General features: G+C 48.4%; 1 protein-coding gene across 12 annotated transcripts in view; it reads left to right on the top strand.

Annotated features, from left to right (window-relative positions):
• The window catches only part of FGFR1 (fibroblast growth factor receptor 1), a 50,886-nt gene that overhangs the window by 17,927 nt on the left and 16,458 nt on the right, over positions 1-16,501 (top strand). For 7 of the 12 annotated variants that reach the window (XM_072776486.1, XM_072776483.1, XM_072776485.1 and 4 more), the window contains exon 3: positions 15,111-15,377. The exons of the other annotated variants lie outside the window; for them this stretch is intronic. In XM_072776486.1, coding sequence (XP_072632587.1) covers positions 15,111-15,377 — 267 coding nt within the window. The remainder of the gene's footprint in view (positions 1-15,110; positions 15,378-16,501) is intronic. 12 annotated transcript variants of the gene reach the window in all.

Raw genomic sequence — 16,501 nt, 5'->3', positions numbered from 1 at the left:
GGAGTTTTCTTTGTAGGTCACATTTATTCCAGAATGTAGTGGTGTCGCCCAGACACATAAACCACCTACATTGCCTTGCAAATGGTTGTGGTCCCAACAATGTCTGATGGGTGGAAATAAACCTGTCAGAAGGTTCAGTGTTGCAGAGCATTGACATTGTTTTGAGGCTACCAGTATATATATTTTTAAGACACGAAGAAATACAAAAGAGAGGAGAGACAATCCTGAAAAGTTTGGTTATCTTAGTGTTTTTATATTCAACACATTAATGTTTTAAACAAAAATTTATAATGTAGATGAACTAGTCACAAAATAATTATAGGATTTTAAAAATATATATTATAGTATATTGTATGCAGTATACCCCAGGAATAGGGCACAGATTTATTAAAACGCTTTAGTAAATATTTTCTTCCAGTTCTGTTGATAACTACCCATGTAACCTTTTGGGGAAAAAAAATACCAAAAGTCTTGGAGGTCACTCTTGAATGGTAGGCCCAAGACAAATGCCTTCCCTACTCCTAGCCTCAATGTGGGTGAGGCCCAGCCCTGGCTAGTGTTATTCTTGATTGATTGATTGATTGATTGATTTATTTATTTATTTATTTATTTATTTATTTTTAAGATTTTATTTTTTTATTTGAGAGAGAGCAGGAATGAAGGGGGTATGGGGGGAGGAGGCAGGCTCCCCACTGAGCAAGGACCTGGATGTGGGGCTCAAACTTAGGACCCTGAGATCATGGCCTGAGCCAAAGGCAGCTGCTTAACCAATTGAGCCACCCAGGCGCCCCCTGGCGAGTGTTATTCTTAGCAGACATATGCAGACAGTAAATGACTCATTTAAGAAATGTCATCAAGACTGCATCAAGTAAGGACATAAAACCCAGCTCATGAGGACATTTGAAACCATAGGACAGGAGCCCTTCCCTAAAGCACAGAGACAGATTCACCATCATTTGTGGGCTGTGACGTGTGTATGTGTGTGTGTGTGTGTGTGTGTGTGTACATACATCATGAAGGCAAAGGTTTTGTTTTGTGTTTTGTTCACTTCAGTACTTTCGAACATCAGATTACATATTAGGTGCTCAGTACTTTCTGAACAAATAAATATATCCATGGAACAATCCATTTTCTTTTTTTAAAAAAAGATACCGGGGATCCCTGGGTGGCGCAGCGGTTTGGCGCCTGCCTTTGGCCCGGGGCACGATCCTGGAGACCCGGGATCGAATCCCACGTCGGGCTCCCGGTGCGTGGAGCCTGCTTCTCCCTCTGCCTGTGTCTCTGCCTCTCTCTCTCTCTCTCTGACTATCATAAATAAATAAAAATTAAAAAAAAATTTTTAAAAAGATACCTAAAACTTGTAGTTTTTTTTTTTTTTTAAGAAAATGAGAAAATAAATATTTTTTTTATTCATGAGAGACACAGAGAGGCAGAGACACAGAGGGAGAGAAGCAGGCTCCCTGCGGGCCACCCAGGTGGCCAAATTTGTAGTTTTAAAAAAGGGACAGCAGGAATAAAATCCTTTCAACAGAAAGATAAGGAAAGTAATTGAGGGTTACTACTACCACATTTGGAGCACTTTATTTCAGCTAATGTAGTGATTCTTGGGTGTTTGAGGCACAGCAACACCTGGCTGGCTTGTTTAAACCCATTGCCTCACCATGCTTCCTTCCCAGAGCTCCCGATTCTGAAGCAGGGCCCGAACTTGGAGCTGGGTAGTTCTAACAGGTTTAGTTAGTTCGGGAACCACACTTTGAGCACATCTGATGTCAGTTAATTTTTCAAAAAAAGTCTATAAAGTAGATGTTGTTTCCATGTCACAGTTTAGGCAACTGACTCAGAGGTCAAACAAAATCTTGCAGAAATTCAGCAGCCAGTAGGGGGGCGCCTGGATGGCTCATGCAGTTGTCATGCAAGTGTCTGCCCTTGGCTCCGGTCATGGTCATGATCCCGGGTCCTGGGATTGAGCCCCACATTGGGCTCCCTGCTCGAAGGGAAAACTGCTCTGTCTTCACTGTTGAGCGTTCTCATGCTTTCTCATGCTCTTTCTCAAATAAATAAATAAAATCTTAAAAAAAAAATAAACAGCCAGTAAGTGGCAGGCTTGAGACTTGAGTCTGGCTGGTATCAATGCTTACAGCCCTAATGCCTGTACTAGAAGGTGGAGTATCAGGGAGGCTGGAAAGACCAAGATTGGTAGGCAGACGGATGGAAGAAGTAGAAGCTGGCTAAGTCAGTTTGCCTGGGGGTGTTGGGGAGAGAGAAGCCGGTGGGGGTGGATAGGTTGGTGTTTGAAAGCTCTCCTCGGAAGGAAGGAGACTCTCTTCTCTTTCTCTGATGCATGGGGCTTTAAGTCAATTATCACCGCCTCTGGAATGCTGATCTGCTCTCCAGCCCTAGAAGAGTTCTTCTGCATTCAGCAATCTCTGCTCCTTTATTGTCAAACTTTAGCATTTACTTTGGGAATTAAGGTTTATTTTCCTTAGGTTTTAGGAATTAGCTCTTGAACCTTAGAAGAGTCGGATTCCTTAACTAACTCCTGAATGAAGTTCTTCCTGTGGCATTCAAAACTTTTATCGATGCTATTTGAGCAATCAGGGCTATAAAAATGCCTGAAGGATGCATTTGGCAGTAGCATTTATTTTATAATGTTATCTCTTCTCTACTACCCTCTGGCTCTCACTCCTTTTTTGAAAATTGATTTGCCCAGCTAGTTCTTATGGGATAACATGTCATAAATCAAAAAGGACAGTGAAATAAATCCTTCTAAAATACCTGGGCTTCCGGTTTTCTGCCAGTCACGACCTCTTGCCTTTTCTCCATCCTCTATTCTAAGGCTTCTCCTGATGAGAATGTGGGTCAGAGAGAAGGCATGAAGAGAAGCATTTATTGAAGGTGCTGGCTGGAGCTCCAGGACCAAACCAGAATCCCCCTCTTCTTAAGGCAAATTAATTTTAGATCTCTTGCCTTCCCTCACACCAGAGGGAGCTCTGTGCTGGCAGAGGCACGAGAAGGTGGTGGTGAGTGACGCTCACCTAAATTCCAGTTGAAAAATCAGAATGTTGGGAAGAGCCAGAGGGGCCCCAGAGCTCTTCAGGTCAGTCAGTTTTCCCGTGTCACAGGTGAGGAAACTGAGGGCCTAGGGGGGATGGAGATAACTTGTGTTAGTGATAGGGAGGGCCAGTCCTCTAAGAGGTTTTTACTTAGATGTCCTTTCCACTGGACACAGCCAGTTGACGCCCATGGTTCATGTAGAGTTTGGGACTGAGTGGTTCTTATAAGAATTTCAGACTAGGGTCTCATCCTTAGGACATCGGGAAATGCGTGCATTGCCCCAGAATAGTTTCCTCTCCCCCAGGGTTATCATTGTTCGAGATCCCCCAGATTGCCTGAGCAAAGGATTTTTCAGTGTAGACATGGCTCTTACACGCCCAAGCCACTGGTCCTGTTTCTTCCATCTCCTCTCTCTCTACCTGACAGCCATACCATCTCAGGCAGAAGAATCCCTGAACCACGTTCTTTTAACTTTTTAAAACAAAGAGCACTAAATGCTCAACTTTCATGGTGTGTGTGAAGGAGAGAGAAGAAAGTGAATCCATAGTACGTCCATGGGTCCTCACTGTCCTGCAAATCTGGAACAGACCAGTGGTCCCCCAGTTTTAGATTTCATGGACGAGTACAATTTCCCCCCAGTGTTGGGGAACCTGCATAGGGTTAACAACTTGTTTTACCACGTAAGACCATTTAAAAAAACTAATACTGTTTACTACCATTATCATTTTTAAAAATATGCATAACATAAAATTGACTGTTCTCACGTTTTGAGCATACAGTTCTGCGACATTAAGTACATTCACATTGCTGTGCCCCAATCACCACTGTATGTCTCTAGAACTTTTGCACCTTCTCCAATTGAAACTCTGTTCCCATTATTTTATTATTATTATTTTTAATAATTTATTTTTTATTGGTGTTCGATTTGTCAACATATTACAGAATAACACCCAGTGCTCATCCCGTCAAGTGCCCACCTCAGTGCCCACCACCCAGTCACCCCCCCCCCCCCCCCCCCCGCCCACCTCCCCTTCCATCACGCCTAGTTCGTTTCCCAGAGTTAGGAGTCTTTCATGTTCTGTCTCTGTTCCCATTAGACATGAACTCCCCATTCCCTCCTCCCCCAGCCCTGGCAACCACCTTTCTACACCATTTCATTTTATTTTATTTTTATTTTTTTTAAAGCTTATTCATTTATTCATGAGAGACACACAGAGAGAGAGAGAGAGGCAGAGACACAGGCAGAGGGAGAAGCAGGCTCCATGCGGAAAGCCCGACGTGGGACTCGATCCTGGGACTCCAGGATCACAACCTGGGCTGAAGGCAGAGGCTCAACCGCTGAGCCATCCAGGCATCCCTCAAAGAGGCATTTCTTTCTTTAACATTGAGAAAAAGTAACCTTATGAAGAGCCCATCCTTTGCCCACTGCAGCAGGTGGTGACCCCTGTACACTGTGTAACCTGGACCACGATGCCATGATCTGGTCAGACAGGGAGGGAAGATGGCAGATACTTTGGGGTGCTTGAGAGCTTTGGTGAAGCATGCTCTCAAGCATCCACTGAGGTTTTAGGGGGTGAAAAGGCAAATTCTGGAACAGCTGAGTCCTCCACCAATTCCTCAGCAAGTTTAGGGAGCTGCAACTTTTCCTGCCCAGCTGCTGGTGCTTCCTTCCCCAAACAAGCTGTGCTGAGCGTGGGGGAGGGGAAGCCCTCTGAGGGGGCCTAGTAGGGGGTGGGGTGGGGGGAGGGCAGTACATTCTTTTCTTTAAGGAACCTGACCTGACTTTAAGGTCGGAGCCTTGTAGAGTGGGAGCTGCAGGGTTACCTCTTCCCTGTTGATTCATCCCATTCGCCTCCTCCCCCACCCTTAATGATCTTTCCATTACAGAGCCCAGACCAGGAAGTGCATGACAGGTCGCAGCTGCAGACACATGGCTGGGAGGCCTGGGCTCCGGGCCAGTGGTGGGAGGGTCTGAGCTCCCCTTCCAGCAGCGGGACTCTGTGCTTGTGCGTGCGCGTGCGCGCGCGCGCGCGCGCGCGCGCACACACACACACACACACACAGACACACACACCCCCACAAACACACACCAGCAAGTTCAGTGGAAGGTGTTCTGTGTTGTAACAGTTGGTGGCCGGTTGTACCTTTGCTTTGAATTCAGAATGTGATTTTTAGTAAAGGCAGGAGAAGACTTCTGCCTGAGTGTCCAGATCCCCTGAGCTTACAGGCCACACGAGTAGCCCTTACTGGGTTTGGGGTTCTTTGGGGGGGGGGTGTTCCATCATTGAGCAGAGTCTCTTTAGCTCCTCTTCCTGAAATAGGACCCATCTAACATGGCTTTAGAAGCTTCCCAGGTGTCCAGGGGACTTAACTGGGTATAGTACTGATACCTCCGAAATGATCCATTTTCCTCTATGATTCTGTCAAAATGCAAGGTTCAGAATCTCTTTTGGGAGGTCAGGTTGCAAGAGCTTGAGCTTTTGCAAACACATGGACCGGGGTTCGAATTTGTTTAACGAATAAACAGAGCCACCGTCATCTGACCATCTTCATGGGGGATGGCTCCTTCCACATACAAGTTTGCTCAGGAAATGTTAATTTACCCTAAACTGTGTCCTAGGGGGGCAGTTGTCATACAGAAGTTTCTGTCTCCACCGCCAGCTGTGTTGTTGGCTTTCTTCCCTGAATCTGCCAAGGCTGGATTCCTCTGGTGCCAAATGTGAAACGGTGACACAAACTTCTAGGAACTGCAAGCTTAGGCCGCCTTTCCCCATGGATGCAGGGCATCTCCCTTTGCTCTTGGGTGAGTGGGCTCTCTGCTTCCTGCGTGTCTTAAGTGAATTTTCCTCTTCCCAGAGCAGCTTGCTCTTCCTGGTGAGGTAGGCGGGAGAGAAGCAGAGCGTACTGAGAATCGCTTGGGGAAATGGGTCTAGGAAGAGATTTCTCCTCGGCTCCATCAGTAGCATGTCAGTAAACACTTGGCCTGAGAGCTTTAGCTGGGAGAGAGGAAGAAGGGAAATTTCTTTTAAAACAACTCTTGGGCTCATTCTTTGTTAATCACTTAATTACAGTCCTTTTCCTCAACAGTGGAGCACTCGAGGAGGGATGAGGGGGGAGGCTGGTGCTTGGGGGGGGGGGCACCTTCCCCAGGAGGGAAAAAAACACAGGTACAAGGAGGCATCAGATAGAACCCTGCACACAAGCTCCAACCCTGGACTCCTTCGTGACACTGTTAGCCTCGCAACATCTATTTGACAGTTTTCATTGGGAGGCCTGGCTGGCTCAGTGGTTGAGTGTCTGCCTTCAGCTCAGGTCGTGATCCTGGGGCCTGGGCTCCAGTCTCATATTGGGCTCCCTCCAGGGAGCCTGCTTCTCCCTCTGCCTGTGTCTCTGTCTTTCTCTGTGTCTCATAAATGAATATATAAAATCTTTAAAAAAAGAAAAGTTTTTTGCATAGACCTCACTGGGCCCAGAGTGCTTTTAACTTGGGTCTCCCGAGTGGGGCTCTGTGTGCCTGGGCCTCCCCCAGCCTAGCTACTGGGAAGCTGGGTTTTGGGGGGGGGGGGTGGTCTCGGGGCAGGCGCAGGTTCCTGGCCGAGGCTTTAGCCGGTGCAGGCGGCTCGGCACTAAATTACAGTGACGAGGTAAGACACACAAAAGCCTGAAATCTTTTTTTAATAAAAACAAAACAAAACTCCGGCCCCCAGCCCCTGGGCTGCTGAATGGCGATGGCTTCCTGTCAGGATTAGCCGGGCTGCCTGGGCCTGTGTGCCTGCCTTTCTCCTCAGGAAATACCTTTAGTAAGCCCCGGTGGGGTCCCCATGGCAACGCGCGCGGGGACCTGCTGACAGAGGCCATTCAGCCCGCCATTGTTCCCCGGCCCCTTTGTGGGGAGCTGTATTGCTGCCCCTCCAGCAAACACAGCAGTTTGCACCGTTTTGTCAGACTGAATGTGGAGTTTTTACATTTTAATGGGTTCTTCTGGCAGTGGCCCATTTGCATGCAAAATGTTCCCTCTTACTTCTTTCCCTTCTTCTATTAAAAAAAAAAAAACACCCACAGCCCTACACTCCAAATCCCCTGAGTCTGGGGACTGGTGTGAATGCTGCTGGATTGGGGTGTCGGACCCTGCTAATTGATTCGGTGTTCTGTATCCCTTCTCACACATGCCTGTGCCCCCCATTTCCGTAGCTCTCCCTGGATGTTGGGAATGCTGTGAGTTCAATGAGTCCCACATTTTTAGGGCTCCCTCTTCACCCCAACCCTTGTGGGAGGAGAGTGGTTCCCTGGGATTTTGGTGAGATCCCCACTCAGGCCCAGGCGCTGCCAGGCTAAAGTAAGTTTTCAGTTCCATTTCAAAGCCAAAATAACGTAATAAAAAACCTCTGCAGAAGGCTCCCGGAGCCCTGCCGTGCTGTTCTGTGCTCCTTTTAAGTTGCCTTCAAAGCCACCCTGAGTTCCTCCCCCACCCACAATTGCCCTCTCATTTATCTCTGGGGAGTTTGTGCCAAGACTGTAAACATTCCCGGACCACCAATTCCCCCCACGGTACTGAAGAGAATGGCCGTTCTCCCCTCATTTTCTTAACCCAGAAATCCAAAATCAAAAGGATTTCGTAGGGATGACAGAAATCCAGACCCGAGACCACAGGTCCGGGCTTTGTTGGGGGCCCGTTATCCTTTGGAGGAGAGGATGTAGCTGACAGCACTCCTGACCACAGAGGGTAGAGAAGATGCATATTTATGGACGTACCCACAGCCAAGTGACATGAATAAGTGCAAATAAAGTCATGAAAATCTGTATGTCTTGGGGAGGCACATTAAGAATAGGATTGGACATGTCTCACAAGAATGAGTTTTCATGTCTGGAAGTGATGGAGAGAGCAGAGGAAGGAGGCATTTTAGGAGAAAGCAAAGTAAGAGGAGCAGTGTAGGTGTTGGCTTGGCCTAAGAGGCCAGGAGACTGGACAGCTGAGGTTGGGCGGTGTGGTTGAGGGGCTCCAGATTCTGGAGGCAGAGGAGGAAATAAACCGAGGTCCTCAGGAGGGTGAGGGCATGGAATGCAGAGTGCCAGTGCAGAGAGGTCAGGGCTTGAGGGCTGGGACATTCAGATTTGTGATCCAGAGAGCCCTCCCAAGGGAAGGGCGAGCCCCTTTGCTTGATGTTCTTAATCTTCTCAGCCAGTCAGGCAGGGGTCGTTGGAGGTCATCAGCTCAGCTGTGAACTATGTATTCAGAGGTGAGGGTCTTGGGGCTGAGAGAAGGTGTCAGGTGTCTGATCCAGACTAGAGTCAGGGACACAGGGAGGGAAGGGTTGTGCTGTCTACCTGTGGCCAAAGCCACATGAAGTGCTTCAAGTGGGTCACCTGTCACTCTCCTGAGTGCTGAGTGAAAAGTGAGACCCTGTGGAGGGGCCCAGGCCCTGGCAGACCCAGCATCTAAACCTAATGCTGACTCCTGTTTTGTGACTTTGAGAGAAATTCCTCAATCTTCATTTATTTGTATTTCAGTGGCAATGAACATGAATAAACATGCTTTTGGAGGTCTCAAATGCCAATACTAAAATAGGGCATTATTCTTAGTCCCAGAGTCTACCACTATCATATAGTGTCGCCCTGCATCCCCCCACCCCACCCACCCCACCCATTTCTTCACCTGCCACAATCATACCTGCTTAGCTTTCAAGGGTAGGTGAGCAAGGATGGGCAAGTACATTTATAAATTAAAAAGCCCTAGAGTATAAGGTAGAGGTTGCAAGGTTGAGGGAATGAGAAGAGAGGGTAAGGTCAAAGCAACCAACTTCCAATCTCATGCATGGAGGTGGGAGACATGGGTGCTTCTGCCCAGGATCAGGGGGCCTAACGGAAAGCGTATCAGTCATTTTTTGGAAGTCAAGGATTACAAAGGCAAAGTGAAGGTAGAAGCTATGTTTCAAAGTAAACCTGGGCTCTGGATGTGTGTGGACTCTGGAGAGCCAGGCCACCTGCTTTGGAATCCCAACTTGGCCCGTTACTGACCCGGTGGGCCGTCTTGGACAAATACTGGACTTCTTTGTGCATCAGAGTCCCCTTTGTAAAATGAGGATAATAATAGTACAAACTTCACAGGATTGTGGTGTGGATTAAATGAGACCTTGGCTTGGCACATAGGAAGCTTCCACATCCATAGGGTAGAGATAATAACAGTTAATATCTACCTCCTAAGGGACTGAATGATAGTCTGTTAGAAGCTTTCACAGTATATGGGATATGGGAACCATGCTGTAAATATTGGCCAGTATTAGAACTGCCATCTTCAGCTTTGTGTAGGATCCCAAATACTCTGGGGGAAAGCATGTAGTAAATTGCAAAGTGCTATGCACATATATTGGGACTCTTCTCTGGGTTTGGGTTAAGTTTGTGGGGTTTGGGGATGGTAACTTCCAAACCAAGTTGGCTGCTACGGGACCATGGCTAGAGAAGTGGCATTTCAAAATAAATTTTAAGTGTATTTGTCCATGTGGGATGAAAGGTCTGCTTGCATAGCCTGCAGAGAAATTGTACCCCCTGGAACTTCTTGAGTGGTTCTGTTCTATCTATTCCTGTACCTCACAGGCTGAAATCAGTATTTTTTGCTGTCTTCTACCATGAACCTCCAGTCCCAAGCAGGACATCCTCTAGCCTCCCTTCCCACACTTCCTCATCCCCAGGTACAACCCTGCTTGTAAGCAACCCATCCTTTTCTGCTCCCCCCAAAGTTAACACTCCCCATCTAAATTCCTAATTGCTTCTTCCTCTTTTGCTACCATTACGTCCAACTTTTGCTGTCAACTCAACACTGCTGTATTAAAGTTCTGTAAGTTCAGAGCCTGTGTTGGATTGTACTGGGTTGTCCTGTTCTCCATTTGTCTTGTGTTACACTACAAAGTGCTTCATATAGGTCAAGGTGTTATATAAACCCCATGACCCAGGTTAGAGCATGGCACAGGTCTCCTGCTCCTTCGTTTAATCCATTTCTTCTCCTTGCATGGACCAGGACACACAGAAGTACCCAATGGTAGCTATTTTGAAGAAAGCTTCTTATCTTCTCCTTGGATTTTTGGGAACGAGGGTCTCATTTCTCATAAGAATGACAAGGCTCATGTGGATTTGGGCCTCCCCACAGGCTCCATTCCCCTGCCCTGCACCATGTCCCATGGCTGGCAGAAGCCTCAGAGATACAGAATCCAGCATTTGGATCTGATCCTGGTAGAGGACAGTGGGAGATTTCTGGCCAGTCCCGCCATAAGCCAAGTGCTACTTCTGATCGGCTTGTTGGGGATTACAAAGCGCTGGTATTGGAGGTGTATAGGAAGGGAAGAGAGACTCCATTCATATTGATCATGTTCCTGGACTTGAGAGCAGCCTGGGAAACACCCCCCCCCCCTTTCTAGCTGCTTCCCTGAGGATGACTAAAAAGTGTGGGTGCTTGATCTGCTCCTGGCTTTCCCTGGGGGATAAAGAGGCTCTGTTAGAGAAACAAGAGAGGATTGGTGATTGATGTGTGGATCCTTTTCACTCTCACTAATAGGGGTCCCTGGATCCAGCCTACTACACAGCCTTTACCAGCCACCTGCCCTGTCCCAGGAACCTGCCTCGGGACCAGAGGCCTCCTCAGTCTCAGATTCACGTACCCAAGCAGGAACCTTGGTTTACCTCTGTTTTCTGGAGAGTTGTCCAAGGTGTTGGCGGCCTTCATCTCTAGGGATCTTCAAGTCAAGCCCTAATCCTTCCTAACCTTAACCTTCCTGCTTCCAGTGATGAGAACAGCAACCCTGTGCATCAGAACACAACACACCTTGAACACATTGCGCCTCAAGCTTGTAAGAGCCAATGTTGTAATCTAGCTCAACGGCCAAATGCTTTCAGCCTGGGGTAGGGTCATCACAGAATCCAGATACCAAATGTCCTCAGTCTCCATTTCCCACCTCATCTGTCAGGAAACAAGACACACACAAAAAAGCGAGTGTTCTGGTTTGCCACTTTTCCTACAGCATCTCCATTCCAATTAATCAGGTTCTCTAAGATTGGAAGAACTGTGGTTTCAAATGGCCACACAATAAACTGGCTTTTTTTCATCCTTTATGGTCAGCCCAAGGAAGGTGTCTGCCTGATGCCTAACAACAGGTATAGCCCTGGCCCATTGGTCTTGACCAGAGAGAGGCCAGCTCAGAGGACCTGGAGCCACACATACAGGGGCCTTTCCCAGGGGGGACATAAATGGGGAACACTAGAAAGACCAAAGGAGAATGGAGGGTAGTGACTGAATTATTATAGGCTGCCTGTGAGCAGTGATGGACTTGGCATCAGCCTCCATACGTTGTACTCCCTCCGGGCCAGGACTGCTTTTCAGGACAACGATGTAGACAGGCAGGGCCCAGGAAACCAGCAAGTGCTTGCTTACCTTCACATCACCTCCTAGAAGAAAGTGGCATTGTCCCTGCTTTGTAAGTAGAAACATTGACATATATCCAAGAGCACTATTAGCCATGAAAAAAAAAGTCTACCATGACCCAAGGGCTGTGGGTTGATATTTGGTTTCTCTAAAAATTAGCCTTTCCCAGATGCTAAATTCAGTTCAAGACACATTGGGTGTTTTCTGTTCCTGACATGGTTAGGCACTGTGGAAAAAATTGAAACAGGCAGTTCTGCTCTGAGATGCTTGCTGCTTCTTAGAAGAGGAAGACATGGGTACTTGGGATACCCAGGTGTCCATCAGCCAATGAATGGGTACATAAAATATGGTATATCCATACAATGGAATATTATTTGTCCATTAAAAGGAATGAAGTAGGGACACCTGGGTGGCTCAGTGGTTGAACATATGCCTTTGGCTTAGGGTGTGATCCTGGGGCCCTGAGATTGAGTCCCACATCCAGCTTCTCCCTCTCCCTATGTCTCTGCCTCTCACTCTCTGTCATGGATAAATAAATAAAATCTTTTTTAAAAAGTAAAAATAAAAGAAATGAAGTACTGAGCCATACCACAGCATGGAAAAACCTCAAGCATTATGTTAAATGAAAGAAGGTGCATGCAAAATTGTATAGCATATGATTCCACTGATGAAATAATCCAGTATCAACAAATGTATAGACAGAGCAGCAGTGGCTGTCCAGACATGGGGAAGGGAAAGGGATGGCATGTCACTGCCTCTGGGTATGGGGTTTCTTGTGAGGGTGATAAAAAATGTTGTAAAGTTAGATTGTGGTGATGATTGCATAAGTCTGTGAATATACTAAAAAAACAAAACAAAACACTGATACACTCTAAGTGGATGAATTTTATGGTGTGTGAATATATCTCAATAAAGATGTTTTTAAAAGAAACAATACAAGATGGCATGTAATTGAGTGTGAGTTTGTGTGGTTCATACAGTAACTGTTACAGGTAGTTAGGGTAGGAACACTGGAGCCGACATTGACATCAAGCTTCTTGGCCAGCTTTGATGGTGCACTTTGGGCATTGTCACCAGCGCGGGACGTGGGGGAGAATAGAGCATCACAACTCTGACAATCTTGAGCAGAAGTGAAGTTTTGTTATGAGAAAAGAATGCACTTGGTCTGGAGAACAGCCAGCCTTGAAGGGAAAGGTAGAGAGAAGGCTATGTGTCTCCATGGGGAAGATTTCAAGGAACCTTGAATGTCAAGCAGATTTTATCCTACACATGGGGGGCAGTGTCTTGCTCAGGAGCAGGTGCGCCCCAAGGCTTGGAGCATCAAAGTAAATTTGAACTCCAGTGGCAGGGGAAAGCAAGCTGGTCCTTCAGGCTTTTATACATCCCGCAGAAGAGTTGTGTTTGCACATCCTCCTGCAAGGTGGGGGGAGCGGAATATTAGGGATCCACACCAGCATCAGCCAGAGCTAGGCTCTGCGGGGCCAGCGTCCCTTGGCTACTTTCTCTTGGGGAAATGCCTGTGTTCTCCTCACTACCTCTTTGTCCCTGTCAAAATAGGCTGTGATGCCAGAGGCTAAGAATTTGAATTTACCGAGTTTACTGTTTGACCAATGGCTCATACAGATCAGGAACTGCAAAATATTTAACCAGTGAGGTCATTGGAGGGAATGGAGATTTATTTGATCAGTAGGAGTGTTCCTTTTCCTTAAGGGTCAAATCTGAACTGCTTTTCTTCTCCCTTCTTTTAGCAAAACCACAAACCATTAAAAGTGGAAAGAATAACCATTTTTTTAAGACCCACAAAAGCTTATTTTTAATCACTTATGTGGTCTGCTCACCTTTGTGGTGTTCCTCTTGACCCAATTCACAAAAATATAAATGACTGTTAGCGTAGTGGCTTCCAGACCCTTTTGAAGCAGCACTCCCACTTTGGATGACTCATGTTGACCCGTATGTAAGACAGCCCTGGAGTGAAAAGGGTTGGAGCCTACAGCCTTTGGCCCCTCTGAGGCAAACAGCTGTTTGTCCTGTTGCCCAAGGCCTCATTCCTTCCTTCTTCGTAAGGTTTCCAGCAGCAACCTGCATCATTTGCAAAGTTGGTTCCAATGAGAGTGGAAAAGGAGAAAAGAAAGTTTAAAAAGGAAGACCATGAGGAAACAGTGCATATGTCCTTTTTGCCTTATTCAGTAGGTGTTTATTGGGTAACTCTTGTGTGCCAAGCACCATACAGGGTGCTGGGGGTTTAAGAGCAAAAATGACCCATCCCCACTCTCAGAACTCAGTCAAGAAGAGGGACTTTCCTTCAGTGTGGCAGGTGCCATGGGAGGGCATCTGACCTAGCCTGGGAGTGGGAAGAGGCTTTGAGGCCGAATCCCGAGCCAGGCAGAGAAGTGGAGGGTAGCTGAGAGCCAGCAGGACACAGTACCTGAAGGGTGGCAGGTGGGGAGGTGGAGACATCAGAGAGCATGTCTCCCTGAGGCTCCCAGGGCAGTGATGTGAGCTGAAACAAGCACACCTTTGCGGGGAGGGAGGAGGGTGGGGGATGGATGACATCTGGCAGAGGATGCTGGGAGGCACACATGGGAATGTCCCGAATGGAAATAGAAACTCCATTCCCCTGTGCTTGCAGGTACTCAGGAGCAGGGAAGCAGGTAACAGTCTGGGACAGTGGACTCTGGGTGTGCCTGGCTCCGGGCCTTCTTTGTTAGTGCGAGTGCCTGGTTGCTGATCAGGAAGGGGATGGGTGGGTGAACAGGTGGCATCAGACCTGTGAGCCATGGAGCACCCGAAACCAGGGATAGAGAGGTGAAGAGGAATGCATGTGTGTGTGATTGCACATTGGGAGAGGGGAACGGGAGCTTGAGGCGAGGAGCCCTGCAGTGGGATGAGGAGAAAGGAGCTTTGTGTGCAAGGGCTACTGTAGCCAGAGCAAGTGTGGGCTTGGTGGCAGCTGCAGGCCTCTGCTCCTAATAGGGTCAAAAGCTCCAAATCCTCTGGCCTGACACCTGTTAGCCAGAGGTTCCCCTGAGCTGACCTCTGCTTGGGCCGACTCTCGCACATATGCATCTTATACATCTGACTCACCGAGGCACCAGACACCTCCCGGCTGAATCACTTGACCCCAGAGCCCCTGTTCTCTTGACTTAGGTAGGGGCTGCTGGATTTTTGAGGGACTAAGGTTTGCTCAGCTGTTACTAGCAAAAGCACTGAGGCTGGCCTGGCCCAAAGGAAATGGGGTGTTCTTCTGGGAAGTGGCCATTTTTGGCAAAGAAACAAGTGTGGGGGGAGGGACCATCTGGATAGAAAAAAGCCCTTGGGGAGGGCTGGCCTTCTCCTCCCGGTCCCGCCTTGGATGGAGAGAAATGAAATGCTTAATGCTGCTGTGGCTGCTTCCTGGCTTTGCCTCTTTCTTCTTTTGACCTTTGGGGGAGTGGAGTAGGGAAGAAGAAGTAGGGTTCCAGGTAGCTAGCAGTTTCCCACTGACACCTATTCTAGCTCCCTGCCTCCTGGCTCTGTAGCCCCTGGGGCATTGCAGCTCAGTGCGGCCAGCTAGCATAATTCCCTTTGTGTCTCTCCCTGTTTCCTTTCCCCCCTCTTCCTGTCTCATCCCTTGGTTCCTCTTCCCGGCCCCTCTGGGTGGCTGCAGCCCAGTCCTGGGGAGCCCCTGTGGAAGTGGAGTCCTTCCTGGTCCACCCTGGTGACCTGCTGCAGCTTCGCTGTCGGCTGCGGGACGATGTGCAGAGCATCAACTGGCTGCGGGACGGGGTGCAGCTGGTGGAGAGCAACCGTACCCGCATCACGGGGGAGGAGGTGGAGGTGCGGGATTCCGTGCCTGCTGACTCCGGCCTCTACGCTTGTGTGACCAGCAGTCCCTCGGGCAGTGACACCACCTACTTCTCCGTCAATGTCTCAGGTTGGTAGCAAAGCCTGCCCTGGCCCTCTCCCTGGATCCACCCCTCCAACCCTCTCTGCTGGTTTCGGGGGGAGGCGAACCTCCTCCCCTTCCACGATCTGCCCCCACTCTGCTTCAGAAACTGCTGCCCACTAACATCGCTCCCTGCCCGCCGCGTGGCTTAGCTCTCGGAGGGGTGGCCAGGTGGTGCAGGTCTCAGGTCGGAGATCTAGGCTTCCAGGATCTGCCTCAGAAGGGACTGCTGATATACTTGGGTCCGTAAGACACTGATTTTTCCACCATAGCTTGCCCAGATCTCCAGGTGCTTCCTGGGACTCAGCCAGCTTCCATTCTGTCATTCCCTTGCCATTTGGACTTGGTACTGTGCTTAGGGGTTAGAGCCCCAGAATAGGTGGTGAGGTAGGTCCCTCCTCTGATGGGAAAGGATCCGAGGGCACCGCCATACTCCCAGGCTTCATGGAAAACATCTGTCCTCCAGCTTCTAGAGCTGTATTAAGGACAGCCAGGGAACCCCAGAGCTCTGGGTGACTTTGGGAATCTGCCACTTTTAGAACACGACGTCTGCACAACTCTAGGGTGAAAGAAGAGCTGAAATTTTCTTTACATCCTAGGGTGAGGTGAGGGCTGGCCCTCTCCTCTCCTTTCCTTCAGGCATCATTTAGAACCTGCCCCTCAGTTGACAGGCTTGCGTCCTTTATTTCCCTCTAGACTCCCAAAAGCACTAGGAAGGACTGGAGAAAGATCTGGCATGAACGCTGTTTCGGTGGCCACGTGTATGTCAGACCTTTTAAAAAGGGGTGGATACTTGCAGAGAAGTGTTGGCACTTGCGGGCTCCCTATCTGCTCTGGTTGTGAGGGGCAGCTCCCAAACCTTAGCAGAGGCATGGTAGAAAAATTCCCACTATAAATTGTTCAGCCTGTGGCTTTAGAAATAGTTTCTGGCCATACTGTGCCTAGCTCTGTGTCTGGGTTTCTGAAGAAGGATACACAGATACCCTGGCTGCTAGTCCTGAGACCCAGCGCATCTGGGTGGTGCTGACTTGAGAGAACCTCTGAATGCAAGGTGGAATTAAAGTTGAGAGGACCTGCTGTCCCTGATGGGACTGGCCAATATCAAGGCTTCT

This window comes from Canis lupus, chromosome 15, assembly GCF_048164855.1.
Source record: "Canis lupus baileyi chromosome 15, mCanLup2.hap1, whole genome shotgun sequence".
Taxonomy (NCBI): Eukaryota; Metazoa; Chordata; class Mammalia; order Carnivora; family Canidae; genus Canis; species Canis lupus.
This window is presented reverse-complemented; position numbering and strand designations above follow the sequence as displayed.